Raw genomic sequence first — 20,500 nt, forward strand, 5'->3', positions numbered from 1 at the left:
CTTGGTATATTTTTTTCATCCTTTGACTTTTAATCTGTTTTTGTCTCTGTGTGTGAGATGTGTCTCTTGCAGACAGCATATTGAAGGCTCTTCTTTTCTTATCCATTCTGCCACCCTCCGTCTCTTAACAGGTGTATTTAATCCATTTACATTCAGTGTAATTATTGATAGGTATTGATTAATTGCTGCCATTATGTTTCTTTTTTTTGTGGTGTTGCTCATTTTACTTACTTTTATTACTTAACATCTTTCTTCTCCACCAGCAAAAAGTTCTATAAAAGTAAGGATTTTATTTATTTATTTGGATATCTGCATTTTCTCTAGTACTTAAAAAATCATCTGGTATAGTAGTTATTGAATAAATATTTGTTGAATGAATGAAGAATAAAGAAAGTGGCATTTGTCATGGGTTTATGAAAGGTAAAATTTTACTAGATAGAGATGAAGGTGACAAATCATTCAAGGTAAAAGAAACAGACATATAATTATAAAGATGTGAAGTATTTAGCTACTAACTTACTGGGTCAGGGCCCATCAGTGACAAACCAGGGACTAATGTCTTGTTTCTTGAGGGTTGCAAAAATAATGATACCAACTATCCTTCCCATGACACGCTCTACTTCTTATCTCGGTTCAATAATCCATTGCAATGACTACATGTTAGGGAAGTTAACAGGTTACAGAACAGGATCAGAAAATGCTCAGGGGCCCAGTTGTTCTGGTTATCTGCTGATAAATGCCCACAGAACACACCACTTCACCATAAGCCTCAGCCCTGATGCTTCATGATTCAACAAAACCTAGCTCCCTCAATTAAGTGCCTGGAGGCACCCCACTCTCAAGCAAGCTTCCTGTCCAGAGTCACTCGGTTTTACTAGTTATGTACGCTGGGAAGTCACAGCTCTGTCTCCTGCTCTGTTCTTGGTTCTGCTGCTGCTCCTCTGTCACTCCTTCAGTGTCACAGCTTTCTGTCCCTGGGTCTAGGAGGTTCAATGCACAGGGATCTTAAGGTTCCAAATGACATTCTCCACTCCTAGTTTTTCTTTTTTAAAGATTTTATTGTGAATTGAGTGATAGTTTACATGGGAGAACATCGTTGTTGCACTCAACTTACCGTATTTTGTTTCATTGCAATGATTGCAATCCCCTCCATGCATCATCGGTTAATAGTATTAACTTCTATTCCCTCTTTTTTTTTTTTTTTTAATGTACACAAAAGCATGCAGGAATGCATAATCATTTAAACAATCAAAGGGCACATTCTGCAAGCCAGCCACCTGGCTGCCAGCACACAGCCTTTCTCTTTCCATGAGTCTAGAATCCTCAGCTGGTCTATCTCTCCATGCTGTCACCTTTGCCTCTGTCTCTGATGTCACTGCTTCTCTGGTTAGGGTCCCACATTGAGCTCATGCTCTTCTCTCTTGGTGGTCCTAGGGTCCTCTGTTCCTGGAATGTAAGATTAACTACCCACTTTTTGTTACACAACTTATACCTTTACAGTTGTGACAATCACAATTAGTTATAACAATTGCTCACTATTGAATCCTATCCCCATCTCCTTCACCAGACCTATTTAAACAAAATGAAAACTAATCAGTGGGGATTCTGCCTTTCCCCACACAATGTGAAACTAAACTCCCTCTTAAAAACTTATAAGCTAGCCACTTTGTGTGGCACCCTCCTGCCCCATTTTAGATAGCCAATGTATAATTTGCCCATCCCTATGAACCCTGTGTACAAAGGGAATAGGTTTGATCCTTGATATGAAGACTCCTTCCCTCTTGGTTGGCATTTTGAGCTACTACATCCATAAGTATATTGTTGTTGTTGTTGTTATGTGCTGTGGAGTTGGTTCCGACTCATAGCGACCCTGTTACAGGGTTTCTGAGGCTGTAAATCTTTACGGGAGCAGAAAGCCTCATCTTTCTCCCGCGGAACAACTGGTAGTTTCAAACTGCTGACCTTAAAGTTTGCAGCCCAATTCGTAACCACTACGCTACCAGAGTTCCTTATATCCATAAGTATAGGTCAAGTTAATCAAATTGTGGCAATTTACACTTGCTTCCTTAATCACATTTCTTTATGTCGAGTTCTGATCATCAAGCCATTGAAGCTAGGTCAAATGGGTCTGGCTTTTCTCATTTGATGACAGTGAGATTCTCCTTTCCTGCTTCTGAGATGGCTCACTTCATAGCCATGCTAGAGTTCCAAGTGTTTACAATTACAATGAACTCTGTTAGTACTCACAGATGAATCATGCCATCCTATCAATATCTTCTCCCACCTTCTCTTACCCAGACCCAGCAGGGCAGAAATATTGTTTGGTGTGAGTTACAGACTACTACTAGAAGAGACATTAGCTAATTCACTACAACACAAGGGTCTAATCAGTTCTCTTGTCAATATACTTCACAGCTACAATGCACATGACCAAACAGAGGCTAGAATTGCTAATGATTAACTGCCAAAGAGATATTAGAACAAAGGTAATGCTAACAAGTTCCAAAGAGCTGCAGTAAAAAGTTCTGCTTATTCTTGGTATATTGCTTCCTACTGTACTCCAAAGGCGCCCTCATATAGTGGATTACAAGCACGGCTGCTAAAGTGCAAGGTCAGTAGTTCAAATCTATCAGCTGCTCCTCAGGATAAAAATGAGGCTTTCTGCTCCTGTAAAGATTTACTGTCTCAGAAACCCTATATTGAATCATAACTGACTCAAGGGCACACGACTACCAACACCACTGAACTTCAAAAGGTTAAAAATCCTAATACTATTTAGCTTTAAGTTCCAATAAAGTTTGCTGGCTGAGTTTATACTCTTATGTGAGTATATTTTCTAGAATGTGATTTTACTCTTTATACTGCGATAGTTGAAAATTGTCACCCAGTCTCTTCAACCCGGGTACAATTTAGAGTTACCTCTCGGTATGTTTTTACTACTCCTGGGACATCATAAAAGATTGTTGCTGTTCCTGGGCTCCTGGCTACTCCTACTCCAGTGACAATATCTGTCTGTAGGATATTGTCAGCAGAAATCATCCATGTTCCAGGTTCTCCTAGAGAAATAAGAGAAAACACTTGCTGCAACCTTTGATATAGACTGATAGTCACACTGACCTTATACAGTTGTTAAGTGCCACTGAGTCAGTTCTGACTCATAGTGACCCTGCATAGGTTTTCTGAATAGCGGCTGGTGAGTCTGAACTGCCGACCTTGCAGTTCAAACCTACCTTGTGGTCCAGTGCATTATCCTGCAGTGCCACACCAGAACGCCATTGTATTTATCACTGTTGTTGTTAGGTGCCATCAAGTTGGTACCAACTCATAGCGATCCTATGCACAATAGAACAAAACACCGCCCAGTCCTGGGCCAACCTCACAATCATTGCTTCATTTGAGCTTATCATATGACCTAGCAATTCCACTCCTAAGTGTATATATGCCAAAGCATTGAAAGAAGGGATTCAAATAGACACCAATGTTTATAGCAATATTTACAACAGTCAAAAGGTTGAAACAACCCAAGTTTCATCAGCAGATGAATGAATAAGAAAATGTGGTATATGTAAACAATGGAATATTATGTAGCCATAAAAGGAATAAAGTTCTGATACATGATACAACACGGATGAATCTTGAAAAAATGTTAAGTGAAACAAGTCAGGCAAAAAATACAAATACTATTATTATTATAATTATATAAGAAAGCTAGAATAAGCAAATTCATAGAGTTAGAAAGCAGATGATAGGTTACCAGGGACTGGGAGAAGACAAAAATGGGAAGTTATTGTTTAATGGATACAGAGTTTCTGTTTGAAGTGATGAAAACATTTTTGAAATATGTAATAGTGATGATTGCAGAACACTGTGAATATAATTAATACCACTAAAATGTACTCTGAAAACAGCAGATTTTATGTTATATGTATTTGACCACAATACAATATTTTAAAAAAAGACATATTGACTTTCAGTCATTAGAGGAGATACTTAGTTGGAGAATGTACCTGCTCTCATTAGGGAAAACAAAAATCTTCTTTTATATAAGCTTTGTTCAGAGTCTGCTAAGGATGAATCTATTTTGAGCTACTGATTAATGCCAGCAAGAAGGCTGTAAGAAAGTGGCAGCTGGCAGGAGAGGAGATGTGTTTATTTTGGCTTAAGTCTCAAGGTGGCAGAAGAAGTGCCAAAGATTAGGCTATATGACATCATCATGGAAGACTGAGGGACAATCTTGACAAAACCTAGGAAGGGAGAGTAAGTAAGTCTTGCTTTACTGGCAAGAGATATAGAATCATGGAACTGTAACTTTGATTGTTAACTTTAAAGCAGATTTAGCTCACCAACCCTGGATTCCATGTTAGTAGTGATTGCTTGCTAGCCAGTTCTTAGGACAGAAGGATTTAACCCAAGGTGAATAGAGCACCCTTTGTGTCAACACCAAGATATACAGTTCAAGTCAGATCCAATATTATATCACTTTATCTGAACATTTATTCATAGTTCTCAAAGCTACACACCATACTAGTCAATCTTACTTGGATGTATTACTTGGATACATACACCCAAGGCACTGCACAAAGGATTCATAATGCCACTTCCTAATCAAGGGCTGACTTCATGTGGTTTGATTTAGCTCAATAGTACTTCTTAGAACGAAGTGCTTTGCCTATCAAAAGTACAGTTTAACCCAATTCAAGGTCAAACCTTATTACAGTGATGATATTAGTAGTTAGGCCTTCAAATATGTCTCACAAAACTGTGTACACACACACACACAAAAGATCTAAAGTCTTTTGCTCTTTCTTTCCTTTTTCAATGCCTTTTAAAAACTGTGTTAAATATGCAGGTATCAAAACATTTGCCATTTCAACAGTGTTCACATGCACAGCTCAGTGACATTAAATATGTTCATCCAATTGTTCAGTCATTACCCTTAACCATTTCTGAATATTTTCATCACCCTTAACAGAGCAGCTCAATGTCCTTCAAGTGTTTTGTCTTCCTCCTTCCTTTTATTTCATCCTTTACTTTACTGCTCTTCAACTTATTAATTACCCTCATTCAGAGGCTAGGGGCCAGGACAAAGGCACAGTACCCCGCACTGCCCATAGAATACAGTACAGAGCTGTTTATGCAACAGGCACTTGATAAATTTTACTGGCTGGCTTCAAATTGACAGGTTATTGAAAGAAACGAGCATTAAACTGAGAGTTATCAGTTAATAATGTTTTTTTCTTTTTTTCCTGTGAGAGATCCTCAGATTTTAGATCATTTGGAAACAATCCTCTAAGGGATGAACTGCTTTCTAATCCTCAGAACTGTCAGTGTGTTGAGAAAGGAAGTTGAGAAAGGAAAGATGTACAGACCATGCTGGTTGACGAGGTAAGCACTGAAGCAAATGACATCTCCAACAAAGGTAAGCTTGGTGTCTGGCTCAATGGCATGCTCTACAGCGACAGGAATATAGTCTGCCATGCCTGGGTGTCTCCGGTCGCAGAGTCCCACAAGCGTCACCCCTCTGTTCACAGCCTGCACTGTGTAAGTGAAGTTCCTGGTCCCTGGTCCAATAAGCAGCAGGTCATCTCTGAAAGCAGACACGAAAGATAGAGATCTCTGAAAACAAAAAAAAGTCCAGAAACAGTTCTGGGGACAGACCCTATCTCAACATTTTACAGTCAATAGCTCAAAAGGTCAGAAGAATTCCACACTGGAGAGTAAGCAAGCAGGGGCCAGGGATCAGGTCTATTATTTATCAGCATCATGCCAGTAAGGCTTTTTCATGACAACACCCCGTTAGCGCCTATGAATCTTTCTGTCAACTGAGACTTGACAGATACAAAACATCCTGAATTTTTTCTTCATTGAGCAATGAATTCCATTCTTTAACTGAGGCTGGTCTTTTTCCTATCTTATGAAAGAAATAAAAATCAGATTCCAAGGGCAGAATATGAGAGAATTTATTGGAGCTGCTATATGATACTAGGCTTAATCTGCAAGATTTTTTTTTTTTTTTTTTACCAGTGTTAACACTGTTCCCTTGATCTCCATACCTGTTCAGAGCCAGATAAAGGTGGATGTTGTGTGTGTGGAATTTCTCTCCGATGTTACTATAAAACTGAACAATGAAGGTGAGAGACATCCCCAAGGGAAAAGCTGAGAGAGTCCTTCCTGGGACTGTGTACAGCTTGGGTTGGCTGCTCACTCGAAGGTATGTCACTGGTGCTACCTGTGGAAGACAAAGCCTACTGGTACAGAGAGGACACGTTGGACTATACCCTATGCGACTTATACTCTGAGACTTATAATCAGTGATAAAGGACAGTGATAAACCTCTTCCATAGGAAAGAATTCTCTCTTAATTTGAGATTATTTAAATCACAAGGAAAAAGAAATACAATAACATTTAATTATTAAAACTGTGAGAATGTAAAGAGAAACTGAAGTTTTATGAGAAAAGGAATACAATTTATCCGTTTTGTACAGAGTTCAATATTGCTGTTGAATAAATGATCATTTATCAGAAATACTACAGATTGTGTTTTCACACTGTAGAAGATAGCTGTAATGGAATCAGAGAAGTTCAACACTGATCCTAGCTTCATCATTTCATAGTCTCATTTAACTGTTTTGGGTCACAGAAGTCTCATCAGTTACATGGGGATAATACCTATTAGGGTTTTTGTGGTGGTCAGAAAAGTTAAGATACATAAAAGGACCAACATTGTGGCTGAAATATAACCCATTGCAGAGTTGATTCCAACTGATAGTGACCCCAAAGAATAGAACTGCTCCATAGGATTCCCCAAATTGCAATTTCTCTCTCTTTACTTTAATTTTTTATTATTTGTTAAATTGAGTGAAATTCTATTGTGAAAGGAGTGAAAATTTATACAGCATATCATCACTTTCACCTTCAACAAATCATATACTTTGCTTCACCTCACTGATTGCAATCCATGTAGCAACAATTTTCCCACTTCCTCCCTGTGGTTCTTATTTCCATTCCACCCTCCATCCCGTCCCTTCTGAACTTTGTCCTTAGGTCAATGTTGTCTTTTTGATTATTCCATGGTTAGCATACCTTACTAGTGTTGTTTTTCCCCCAGTATGCCTATCTACCTCTTGGTTGAAAATTGGACTACAGTGGTGAGTTTTGTTCCAGACCCGAAGGGTGGTCGAGGGCCATAGTCTCCAGTTTCTCTAGTCTCTTTCTGATAAGGAACCTGATCTTTTTTTTTTTTTAAATAATTTTGAGTTTTGTTCCACATATTCTGCCATTCTATCTGGGACCTTCTAATGTGATCCCTTTCAAAGTAGTTGTTAGTGGTAGCAGGGCACCATCTAGTTCTTTTGGTCTCAGAGTCATGAAGACTGATGTTCACATGCTCCATGAGTTCACTGGACTAATTGATTACAAGCATCTTTAATTTTCATCACTCTTTTTTTCCTCTGCACATGGAGAGACTGATAGTTGTTTCTTAATGGCTGCTCATTAGCTTTTAAGATCCCAGTAAATACTCATAAAGTCACATGTAGAACATTGTCTTGGTGGATTGTTACGCCAATTGACCACGGTATCCCAAGGCCCAGTAACTCATTGCCTCAAAGTATCCCAAACAGTAATCTTTATGAAAGCAAATTGCCACATCTTTCTCTCATGTAGCAGCTATGAGTTCAAACCACCAATTTTTGTTAGCAGCTAAGAGCTCAACTGCTGCACCACCAATTCTCCTTGACTGGAATATAAGACTGAAAAATCCAAACCCACTGCCATCAAGTGGATTCTGACTCACAGTACCTTCTAAGGACAGAGTAGAACTGTGCCTTAGGGTTCCAAGACTGTAAATCTTTGTGGGAGCAAGCAGCCTCATCTTTCTCCCATACTTGATGACCTTAGAATATTATTGTTGTTGTTGTTAAGTGCCATTAAGTCGGTTCTGACTCATAGTAACCCTGTATAGAGTTTCTGAGGCACAGCAGGTGAGTTTGAACTACCAATTTTGAGGTTCAAATGACCTTGTGGTCCAGTGCTTATTCCACAGCGCCACATACCTTAGAATATAGTAGATGCTTAATGTCTAAAAAAAAAGTTGTGTTAGAATAACTTACCTCTCTGATGTTACTTCTGATTCCAAATTAAAAAAAAAAAATTATAGCAACAGTTTTATGGTCTTCCACAGTAACCCTTTTGCCAAAGCTGCTCAGAAGACAGTTATACCAATCTGAGGTTAATCCCGTTTGCACCAGGAATTCTCATGTCCACTACTATGACCCATCTGTCAGTATGTTGTACTGGATTGGTTGAGTGTTGCTATGACGCTGAAAGTGATTCCAGTGGTATTTCAAATACCAGCAGGGTCACCTATAATAGACATGTTTCAGCAGAGCTACCAGACTAAAATTATAATAGACATGTTTCAGCAGAGCTACCAGAACTGGAGTTGCTATATGATAAAACTTAGTCTGCAGAACAGTTACCAGTATTAACACTGTTCCCTTGATCTCCATACTTGTTCAGAGTCAGATAAAAGTGGATGTTGTGTGTGTAGAATTTCTCTCTGATGCTGCTATAAAACTGAACAATGAAAGGCCTGGTCATCTACTTCTGAAAATTAGCCAATGAAACCATATGGATTACAGTCAAACACCAACCAACTCATTTACTTTGAGAATACATCCATATGAGGGATCAGTTGCAAGAAGGAGAACATCACATTTGGTGAAATAGAAGGTAAGGGAGGCCAAGATGGCTAGGCTTCGTCTCTCATACTTTGGACACACTGTCCGGAGAGAACAGTCGCTGGAGAAGGCTATCATGTTTGGTAAGGTGGAGGGTCAGAGAAAAAGAGGAAGACCCCCAACGAGATGGATCAGCCAGGTGGCATCATTGATGGCGTCAAGTGTGGCGGCAGTAGTGAAGTTGGCCCAGGATCAGACATTGTTTCGTTCTGCTGTGCATGGGGTCGCTATGAGTCGGTTCCGACTCGATGGCACCTGACAACAACAACAACAACAACAAGGGAAAGAGAGACCCTTGGTGAGATGGATTGACAAAAATAATTGCCATGAGGAACACCAACTGCTGGTAATTGTAAATACAATGCAGGAGTAGGTAACATTTCATTTTGTTACATAGTTACAATGAGTCTGAGTAGCTAACAACAATGTCTATTGAAATTTGATGGTTTATGACCATGTTAAGATTCAACTCTTATTTTAGAGGTTCATTTTTTTTATTTTCAGAGAAGTTTCTAGTTCTTACAAACAGAAGTCTGTTTCTCAAGGCTATGGTATTCCTTTTACTCTTTTGAGTCAGTCCCTGAACTCACCTGAACCCCAGTAATAGTTCTTTGGTTGACTCCGAAAGGTTCTATAGAAGTGACTTCTAACACGGCAGTACCTGCAATAGAACCAGATTTCAGGAGCCCTTCACCATCCTCCTCAATGACAGATGAATTAGGGAAACACTTGAGAACCCGGGAACTCACAAAGGCAGCTCCTTCCCTAAGAGAAAAATGGAGTAAGTGGTGGCTTTTGTGGGCTCTGTTTGACCAGACAGAAAGAAGAAAAGTTTATCAGGATCACTGTTAGAAGCTGTAGTTTGAGGAAACTGCTTACAATTTCCTAGGTTTTGGGATTATCTATTCCTGAGATAAAAGTTCTACCTTTGGATATGCTGAATTCTTTAAAATCAAATCCTATTAGATATTTATCATTTAGAAATACTTTGGCCACAGAAATGAAAACAGGTATTCAAAAACATATGTGTGCATGACTGTTCAGAGTAGCACTATCCACAATATCCATGCACAGATGAATGGATAAATGTAGTATATCCCTATAATGAAATATTACTCAGTCATAAAAAATGACGATACATCTACAAACATGATGAAACTTGAAATCATTATGCTAAGTGAAAGAAGTCAGACACAAAAGGCACTATATTGCATAATTCCATTTATATGAAAGGTGCAGAATAGACAAATTCATACAGACAGAAATTAGAATGTTGGCTGCTGAGGGTTTGGGGGAGGGGAGGATGGAGAGTGACTACTTATGGGAATAGAGTTTTCTTTGGGGCTGATAAAAATATTCTGGAACGAGAACAATGTAAATGTTCTAAATGTCACTGAACTGTGCACTTTTAAGTTGTTACTTTTATGTTATGTGAATGTCACCTCAATAGAATAAAAACGATTTGGGGGTTAGAAAAATCACCTAGAAAGTGATGGTAGTTCTTTTCATGTGCAATGTTTTACTGAAGGTACTTAAAGTTACAACCTGACCCTTCCTTCCTCTCTTCCCTCTCCTTACCTGTTGGTATGAAGTTTTAGCTGAGAATTCATAGGCATTAGAATTTGCTCAGCTTGGCACTCTGGATAGAAAAGCTGGAGTTTTTCAAATACCTACAATTAGAAAATAATGTTTTCCTCATTTTGGAAAAGACAAATGATGATTTTTGCTCACGTACGGACTTGGGTACAATCCCAGAAGGATGTTGTGGTAATATGTGACAACTACAAATTAACAATCTAACTTTTCTTTTTTTAAATTAATTTTTCTTGGGAGGGAGTTAGGATAAGGGTTAGGAGTATGGTTAGGTCTAAACTAGGGCTAGGATTTCGTTTAGTGTTAAGATTATGGTTAAGATTAGGAGTAGGGGTATGGATTGGGCTAGGGCTAAGAATAAGACTTGATCTAGTTTTAGGGTTACAGTTAGGTTTATTTACTTTATTATTTTTTTCTTGACATCTATTTAATTTCCTCTTCATTTGGAAGTCCTATAATTACATTATTCCCTCTTTTTACTTTTTTGCAAACTGATATCTCTAGCTCCCTATCTTCAGTCTTTTGTTGTTAGGTACTGTCAAGTCAGTTACTACTCATAGTGATCCTATGCACAACAGAATGAAACACTTCCCGGACCTGTGTCATCTTCAGAACTGTTGTTATGCTTGAGCCCCTTGCTGGTGTCATTGTGCCAATCCATCTTTACCAACCTCCACTTTACGAACCATGATGTCCTTCTGCAGGGAATGGTCCCTCCTGATAACGTGTTCAAAGTATGAGAGATGAAGTCTGGCCATCCTGGCTTCTAAGGAGCACTCTGGTTGTTCTTTTTCCAACACAGATTTGTTTGTTCTTTTGGCAGTCCATGGTACTTTTAATATTCTTCACCAACACCAGAACTCAATTCTTATATGGTCTTCCTTATTCATTGTCCAACTTTCACATGCATATGAGGCTAATGAAAATACCATGGTTTGAGTCAGGCACACTTTATTCCTCAGATGGATATCTTTGCTTTTAAACACTTTAAAGAGGTCTTGTGCAGCAGATTTGATTACTGTTTCTGGGCTGAGTTCTGGGTGATGTCATGTATATTAGTCTCACGATGTTGTCTGTTGTTGGTTCTCTGTCCAAAGTATTTAGTATTTTTTGTAAGGTTGGTCTAGTTTCACTATCATATTTGATGGATAATTTTTCTGGGTATATGATTTTTGGTTGGTAACTTTTTTTTTAATGTTTTATATGTCATCTCATTTTTCTTTCTTTCTTTTTTGTCTTCATGGTTTTTTGCTGAGAAATCAGAGTTTAGTTTTATTGGTTCTCCTTTGTAGGTAACTTTTAGCTTTTCCTGGGTTGCTCTCAAGATACCTTCCTTGTCTCTGTTTTGAAAAGTTTTTTTATTATAATATATCTTGGTGATTTTCTTTTGGGGTATATCTTGTTTGGAGTTTTCAAATTTTTGAATGTATATCTTACCATCTTTGAAGATGTTAAGGAATTCTTCTTCCAACAGTTCTTTGACAATTTTCTGTGTGTGTTTGCATCTTCCTGTTCTTGTAGTCCAACCATACATAAATGATTCCTTTTGGTAGTGTCCCACATTAATCTTTTTTTGAGCACACAAAAAGTATTTTATTTAAAATATGCCTCGACTTTTAGTCAGCATGATGAGAGCAGAGATAAAATCATTGTAATTTTCACCTTAAAAAAAACCAAAACCATTTTACACGCTCTGATTGGTGACCACATTCATCACCGATAAGGAGAAGTGAGGGGAAAACAGCAATGAAGCTGCGAGCGAAGTCCTACAATGTTCAATAGACTCCTGTGAACCTGGCTGGAGACCTGGTTGGCCAGCAGTGTGGCAAGACCTGTGGATTCTTGGGCCCAGAGTCAGTGACATAGCCACAGAGGACTAGAGTGGAGAGTGACTCATTCAGCTGATAAGAAGAGAGGGCATATACACAAGAATACCCACACTTCCAGATAATTCCCACTTGACCTGGCTTCAATAACTGGATGATCAGAGCTCAACTAGAAGAAGAAAGAAGAGGAAAAAAAGAGTAATTTGATACAATTTGATGAACTTGACCTTCTATGGATGCAGTAGCTCAAAAGAGGGAACAAATCTTTACAGTGAGGATCATTCCCACCCCCTCCATACACAGAGTAGACAGGGATGGGCAACTTGGACATTGGCTACCCATAATGGGGTTGGTGGGGAGGGGCTTCAAAGGCAAGAAGTGACTTGCTTACAAGCTTTCAAGAGGGAACCTAGATTCATCACCGATAAGGAGAGGGCATGGAGGAAGGTAGAATCTCCACTGAGTAGTATCCAATCTGTCTGGGCGGGGCTGATGAAAGGAGATGCGGATAGGTCTCTTGTGATACAATAATGAATAATTGTTATCAGGACTGATTGTGTGGGTTGGAAATGTAAAGGTAGACATTTTGTAGCAAAGGAGTGAAGTGATTGACTTTGCAGGCCAGGAGCGGTGGTCCCTGGGACCATCAAGGGAGAAGAGCAGAGAGTGGGACCCTACCCATAGAAGCAGTGACGCCAGAGATGTAGGCAGAGACGATGACGTGGAGAGATGGAGCAGCTGGGGACTTTAGACCTAGAGTGGGAGAGGGGCTGTGTGCTGATGACCAGGGGGCAGGCTTGCAGGGTATACCTTTAGGTTGGCTGATGATGCATGGAAGGGATTGTAACCATGGCAATGAAACAATATAGGATAGGATGAATGTAAAGCTAATGTAAACTATCTCCCATGTAAACTATGACATAATTCACAATAAAACATTAAAAAAAAAGCTATACACCTGTAAAAACAAACAAACGTTTGTTTCAGATACATTTGCTGCATTATAACATTTTAATCTAATCATTTATACTGGAGTCCTGGTGTGGTGCTGCGGGTTAATGCGTCAGATTGCAAAGCCGTTTGAACTGCAAGATCAGCAGTTCAAGCTCACCAGCTGCTCCTCGGTAACCCTATACAGGGTCACTATGGGTCGGAACCGATTCGATGGCAGTTCACAACAACATTACATAATAAAATATTTCTCACACTATTTAACTTTGTTTTGTTTTTCATTCAATGTTGTTGTTGTTGTTGTTCATTCAATGTAGTGGTTAAAAATCTTTTCTCAATAAGCTCTTTCTTAACCATTTATAAAATAATTTATAAAATCACAGAATTTCAAAATTTGTAAATACTCCTTGAAATCACAAATACAACTTGTTTTTTTTTCTACCCTGAAATATCTTTAGGTAAATCCTTGAAAGATGATCATCACTGGACTTAACATGTTTTCAGGATAGCCTGGCCTCTTTTTGAATCCCTTTATTATTTGATATCGTTCCTTGGAAACGCTATGAGGAGACTGACTTGATGGCACTTAACAACAACAACAACATATCTGAATAAGTTATTTTAGACCTTAGGACACTGTGGTCAAACTTTGTTAAATACCTTAAGCAGCTAAAGGGAAACTCAAAAAGATTAAGATATAGAATTGGATTTGGTGGTAGAAGAGTCTTTGGGTGTCAATAATGGTTAATGGTTCTCGTGTGGCACTGTAGGATCAGCACTGGACTGGGAACTACAAGGTAGGCAGTTCAAATCCACCAGCTACTCCTCAGAAACTCTATACAGGGGTGCCATGAGTTGGAACTGACTCCAAGGCACCTAACAACAACAACAATGGTTAATGGACTTTTGGTTTGGGCCTGTGGAATCAGTACTGGACTGGGAACCACAAGGTCAACAGTTTAAACTCCCGAGCTGCTTCTTGGAAACCCTCTACAGTGTTGCTATGAATAGAAACCTACTCCATAGCACTTAACAACAACAACAATGGTTAAGTTCTCATTTACTAAATGAGTAGTTGGTGGTTTGGATCCACCCAAAGGCAATTCTGAGAAAAGACCTGATGATGAGTTTTTTTGTTAAATTGTGAACTGAGTGATAGTTTACATGGGAGAACATCGGCTTTAAAACATTGTTTCATTGAATGATTACAATCTCCTCTGTGCATCATCATTTAACAGTATTTGCTTCCATTCCCTCTGTTTTTCTTTTCTTTGGGGTGCTCAGGGGAGTGGAGTGGGGAGATGTACACAAAAACACTCAGGAATATATAATAATTAAAACAACCAAAGGGCACATTCTGCAAGCCTGTCTCCTGGCTGCTAGCACTCAGTCCCTTTCTTTTCATGAGTCTAGAGTCCTCAGCTGCTCCCTCTCTCCATGTTCTCATCTCTGCCTCCATCTCTGGTGTCACTGCTTCTCTGGATAGGGTCCCACATTCTGCTTGTGACCTTCTCCCTTGATAGCCCTAGGGTCCTCTGTTTCTGGACTGTAAGATTAACTACTCCCCTCTTTTTGTTACAAAACTTCTACCTTTACAGTTGTGACTGTTGCAATCAGTCATGATAACAATTACTCACTGTTGAATCATAAGAATCTTATCCCCATCTCTTTTCAGACCTGTCTAGACAAGATGAAAACTACTCAGTGGGGATTCTACCTTCCTCCACACACTCTTCTTAAACTAAATTCCCTCTTGAAAACTTGTAAGCCAGTCACTTTGTGCCTTTATCACCCCTTCATTTTAGGTAGCCAATGTCTAAGTTGCCCATCCCTATTTACCCTGTATACAGAGGGGATAGGATTGATACTTGATGTGAAGACGCCTTCCCTCTCAGTTGGTATTTTGAGCTACTACCTCCATAAGAGTAGGGCAAGTTCATCAAATTGTAGCAATTTACATTTGTTTCCTTTATCAAAAATTGTTTCTTTATCTTCCTATAGTCGAGTTATCAGTCTATTGAGGCTTGGTCAAATGGGTACTATCTGCAAGTTTGGGTGTTCTTGTGAGTCAGCCCTCATTTCATATCAGCTGGATGCTTCACTCTCAGTTCTAGCCCTCTGTGGCTATGTCCTTGTCCATGGACTCAGGAGTACCCAGGTCTCACCACACTTCGGACCAACCAGCCCTTCCTCTTCTGTCTCTCATCACCAAGTCAACAGGTGGTGGTGGTGTGCTGTGGAGTCGGTGCCAACTCACAGTGACCCTGCATAGGGTTTCCGCGGCTGTAAATCTTTATGAGAGCAGAAAGCCTCATGTTTCTCCCACGGAACAACTGGTAGTTTTGAACTGCTGACCTTGCGGTTCACAGCCCAATTTGTAACCATTATACTACCAGAGTAGGCAAGGAAAACTAACATTCATAAGACAGTCAAGCATCTTAGTATTATTTCCCCTCTTCAGACTATGCTTCAATCCCTGTATCGCAGAGCCTTATTGTTCCAAGATTGAGCATGCATCACTGTTTACCTCTGTCCCACTTAGACCATGCAAACCTGTCTCAGTGTTCCCCTATCTACCTTGTTCTTACTCCCCTCCCTCTTCTTGTGTATTGCCCCCCCAACACCTGAACTATGATGTGTCAGCCCCCTACCCTGTGCTTTACTGTCCCCTCCCTCCACCTCCCCCAATCCTCCCAACTATACCCCCACCATTAACCAACAAAGAATTTTTTTCCCCCCTTTTAGTATGGGTATCTTTTCTTAAAGGAGCTCTGGTAGCATAGTGGTTACGAATCGGGCTGCTAACCTCAAGGTCTACGGTTTGAAACTACCAGCTGTTCTGCAGGAGAAAGATGAAGCTTTCTGCTCCCATAAAGATTTGCAGCCTTGGAAACCCTCTGTGGGGTCAGTATGAGTCGGAACCAACTCCACGGTACTTAACAACAACAACAATCTTTTCTTAAGTTTTTACAATAATGGTTCTATGCAATAGTTGTCCTTTTGTGACTGACTAATTTCACTCAGCATAATGTCCTCAAGGTTCATCCAAGGTATGTGGTAGCTTGCAGCTTTCTTGTTATTCTTCAATGTAGTATAATATTACATTGTGTGTATGTATCAAAATTTATCCATTTTCCCACATTAATCTTAAACTTTGTTTAGATTATTTTTATTTTCTGATTGTTCCTCTAGCAGATGAGTATTAAAAGATATGTCTTCAAGCTCACCAATTCATCCTTCCTTTTATTCAATTCTATGTCTTTGTTCTTTCAATGTATTATCAGTTTCTGAAGTCTTAGTACTAATCTTCTGGCTTTCTATTTGCTGTTCTTGTATATTGTCATGGATTGAACTGTGTCCTCTAAAAATATGTGTCAGTTGGGCCATGATTCTTAGTGGTTTGGCAGTTAAATGAAGACCCCCCATGATGTGATAAACCAATAAAAGGATTATTGGTAGAATATACCATCCTTAATCCCATCATGACCACGATCCATGTAATAAGGCAAATTCCTAGGGATACAGCAGGGAACACCTTTTATCTTACAAGAGAGAAAAGGAGAAAGAAGTGAGCAGAGAATGAGAGATATGTTATTACCAAGAAAGAAGAGCCAGAAGTGGGGTACATCCTTTGAACCTGGGGTCCCTGTATTGTGAAGCTCCAAGATCCAGGGGAAGATTGATGCCAACATGCTTGGAGATCTCCAAGAAATGCTGGGCCTCCAGATGGTGAAAGGAGACAAGGACCCTGGCCCAGAGCTGACAGAGAGAGAAAGCCTTCCCCTTGAGTCAGCACTGAATTTGCATTTATAGCCTTCTAAATGATGAGAGAATAAATTTCTGTTTGTTAAACTTATCCACTAGAATTAAAAGTATTTCTGTTATAGCAGTACTAGATAACTAAGACATTGGTTTCTAAAATTTCACCTGTTTTTGTCAGGTGAATTCTTCTAAAGTTTTGTCTATGTTTTTCTTGATTTCATCTCAGTTTTCTCAATCCTTTGAAGGTACCTAGATATCATTCTTTTAAATTTCTTATCAGGTAGTTCTGAAACCATTTCCGGTATTATATTTTTTGGCTCTGTATTCTGGTCAATTGTTAGATGCACTTTCTTCTTTCTTCATGTAAGTTGAAAGTGTCTGTTTTTCCCCAAGACATTGTGGTGTTATTATATTTATATTTAATTGAGGATTGCATGTTGGCACTCATTACCTGTTTCTTCTTGTGGATGTGATAGAGATTGGAAGTGTGTATGCAGTTCTTTGTTCACTGTGTGTATAGTTTAATTCAGGGTGGGTTTGTATGATGTTGGCTGCTAATTACTGTTGATCAAGGGGATACAGGAGTGAGTAGTGGCACTCGCCCAGTAGGTGGAGCCACAGGAGCTACAGATGTGGCTGGTCCATATGGGCACAATTGCTGTCTCCTTAAAACAAGCAATAGCAAAAAGAGCTATTAAGGTAAATTCATGAGCCTGCAAATATAAGAGTGGTACCCTAGGTAGAACAGAGACTACACAGGAGGGAGTGCCAACGGCTGCTGGCTGGTGAGGCTTGGGATTGGCCATGCCCCTGGCTACCAGGAGGGTTCAGGGAACTAGGGATAACTGTACCCCCTTTGTTGCCAACCTCTGGACTCATACTGTACTTCTAGGCCACTGTATCAATAGCCACCTGTATAAGCTCAAAATGGCCAAGCCACTCGAGGCCAGCTGACAGCCAGCCCTTCTGTCTCCTCCCTCACTGCTCCTGCTCAGTGTCCTCTTCTAGTCAGTACCCAGTCCACTTCTCTATCGTATCACTCTGAAGCTCAGGGTTCCAAGATTATCGTCTGTATCTGTTTCACTTGGTTTCCTGTGGCCTTGTTGCAAGGTCTCCTCAGAATGTCTGCCTACTCTGCCATCTTGTCCTAGAACTTGACTGCCTAACTTCTTAGTCTAAAATTTTCCATACTACTCATTTCTAAAATGAATAAGGCACTTTAAACACATCTGTGTATTATAGAACTTAGTAATAACCTCACCTCTTGAACACCAGGACTAAGCATGTGGCAAAGTTCACACTCACCACCTCCTCTGTATTACTTAGGGATTAGGTATAAGATAATTTTGAAATATCTCATTTTAACTCTGATAACCTGAAAAGATACTTGGACACAAAGAATCTAAAATATTAATTAGTACAGACATTATACAGGTCTTCCACCTCTTAGTAATGTGCTCTACCTTTTACCCAACACTGAATCAGAGAGCCAAAGTCAATAAAAGAAAAAAGATATCAGTCCCAAATTTAAAGGAAGAGAAAGGTATTTGTCTCATATAAACTAAACATTTCTTTTGAATTCTAAAAACAATAGATTTATCTTTTAGCCTAGAACTATTAGAGAAACTATCTATATTGTTATACCTCATCATAAGTACAATTACATTTTGTTCTACCTGTGGCTATATCTAAGAATATCATAATACTAGATCAGAAATTAATTCTTCTTGAACCTATAATGGTATTTACATCCTTGTGTTCATAGTATGGGGAGTTGAACAGAATGTATGGGTTACAGTTTCTAATGTCAATACTTATATAGCAGTAGTTAGCAGGAATGGCAAAGATCTCGAGACTATAAACCTGTCTGGGTATTTCCTTCCAGCAATTTTTCTCTATCTGTATCCAGACAAAGTTCTTTGTGAATGGTAAGAGAATATAACTTTCTTCATCTTGTTATAGAAAAACAAGATGTTTGTTTTGGAGCTTACCAGGATCTGAACTTCATCAGATAGTTCCAACAAATTCTCCTCAAACTGCTCAGAGGAACTATTCATGCAGTGAACAGTAACTTTGATATTGGTCCGACCCGCTGCTTTTGTGTGGACAACCATGGCAAAGTTATTCTCTACTGGAAGCTGCAGAGAAACCTAGACAATAGGAGATGGAATAAGAAATATCCATGAGTAAATACTGTGCCCCTCCATCTTTGTTGTAAGAATGAGGAAAATATATGTTGGAAATAGTTATCAAGAAGAATTAGAGTACAAGAAGAGTATTTTCATAGTGATTTATTTTCATATTCCCAGCAGCATGTGGTTGTTGTTGTCAAATAAATGCTGTTGAATCAGTTCTGACTCATAGCTATCCTGTATAGGATTCCCAAGGAGCTGCTGATGGGTTTGGACCACTGACCTTGACGTTAGGAGTTCAGTGCTTATCCTATAGCACCATACTAGCCCCTCCTGCCACCCCCCGCTCCCAACAGCATTGCTGTTGTTAAGTGCCATCGAGTTGGTTCCAACTCATATTGACCCAGTATAGGATTTCTCAGGCTTTTAAAATCTTTGTGGAAGTAGAAAATCTCATCTTTCTCCTGCAGAGCAACTGTTGGGTTTGAACCACTGACCTTGTGGCTCAAAGTCATGTGCTTATCTCTTGGAAAGCAGCATAGTTGCCTCTGTTTGTAGTGTGCAACTAATTCTGACAAGCTTCCTTAAGATTCTTATGTTATCTTGAAGTCAGTCCATTGATAGAAGAATGAAAATGAAGGAAGGGATTTTTGTCACAGGTTCAGATAGCAGAATTTAAAATGTGAGAGAAGTGAGGCAATATACTCTTGAGATTCTGGTTGGTGAGGGAAGAAAGCAGGAAAGGGAAGCTTGTGTTTTAGGATTATTCTAAAGCTGGTTGACCATTTCTCCACTTATTCCACTCACCATTCTAATCCAGACTAGATATGAAGGGCTAGAACTTGACAGATTCCTGGTAATATGAGGGTAGGACCAACAATTAGGCAAAATGTTTACCTTTTTGGCACTTGTTTCATGTCCTCTCCCCCTTGCATTCTTGCTCTTCAGAGCTCTCAAGACCTTCCAGTTCTCTTGACTCATTTAGAGTACCAAGTTCCAAAATTATCTCTCTCTCCTTCCCGATATAAAAGCTCCCATTTTGTTTTAGACATCAATCAACTGTCTGAAAAAAGGTCTCATGCTAAAGAATGAATAGTTTATAAGTTGTTTAATCCAAGTGAAACGCTAATACAAACTGTAGCCTACGAGCTAATTCTGACTCCTAGAGACCCAATAGGACAGAATATAGGGTGTCCATAGCTGTAATTTTTACGGAAGCAGATTGCCACATATTTTCCTACAGAATCATTGGTGGATTCAAACTACCAATCTTTTGGTTAGCAGTTGAGTACTTAATCACTATGTCACCAAAACTCCTTTGTTGTTGTTGTTAGGTCCCATCGAGTTGGTACTGACTCATCGTGACCCTATGCACAACAGAATGAAACACTGCCCGATCCTGGGCCAACCTCACTATTGTTGCCATGCTTGAGCCCATTGATGCTGCCACTTTGCCAATCCATTTCACTGGGGGTCTTCCTCTTTTTCTCTGAC

The 20,500-nt window shown here is 39.4% G+C and overlaps 1 protein-coding gene across 2 annotated transcripts in view; it reads right to left on the reverse strand.

The window, feature by feature from the left end:
• The window catches only part of NUP210L (nucleoporin 210kDa-like), a 193,382-nt gene that overhangs the window by 24,862 nt on the left and 148,020 nt on the right, over window positions 1-20,500 (reverse strand). For both annotated transcript variants that reach the window (XM_006861487.1, XM_006861486.1), the window contains exons 28-33: window positions 18,866-19,024; window positions 10,321-10,412; window positions 9,333-9,507; window positions 6,054-6,229; window positions 5,370-5,587; window positions 2,920-3,056 (exon numbers count right to left, since the gene is read on the reverse strand). In XM_006861487.1, coding sequence (XP_006861549.1) covers window positions 2,920-3,056; window positions 5,370-5,587; window positions 6,054-6,229; window positions 9,333-9,507; window positions 10,321-10,412; window positions 18,866-19,024 — 957 coding nt within the window. The remainder of the gene's footprint in view (window positions 1-2,919; window positions 3,057-5,369; window positions 5,588-6,053; window positions 6,230-9,332; window positions 9,508-10,320; window positions 10,413-18,865; window positions 19,025-20,500) is intronic.

Source organism: Chrysochloris asiatica, unplaced genomic scaffold (genome assembly GCF_000296735.1).
Source record: "Chrysochloris asiatica unplaced genomic scaffold, ChrAsi1.0 scaffold00042, whole genome shotgun sequence".
Classification (NCBI taxonomy): Eukaryota; Metazoa; Chordata; class Mammalia; order Afrosoricida; family Chrysochloridae; genus Chrysochloris; species Chrysochloris asiatica.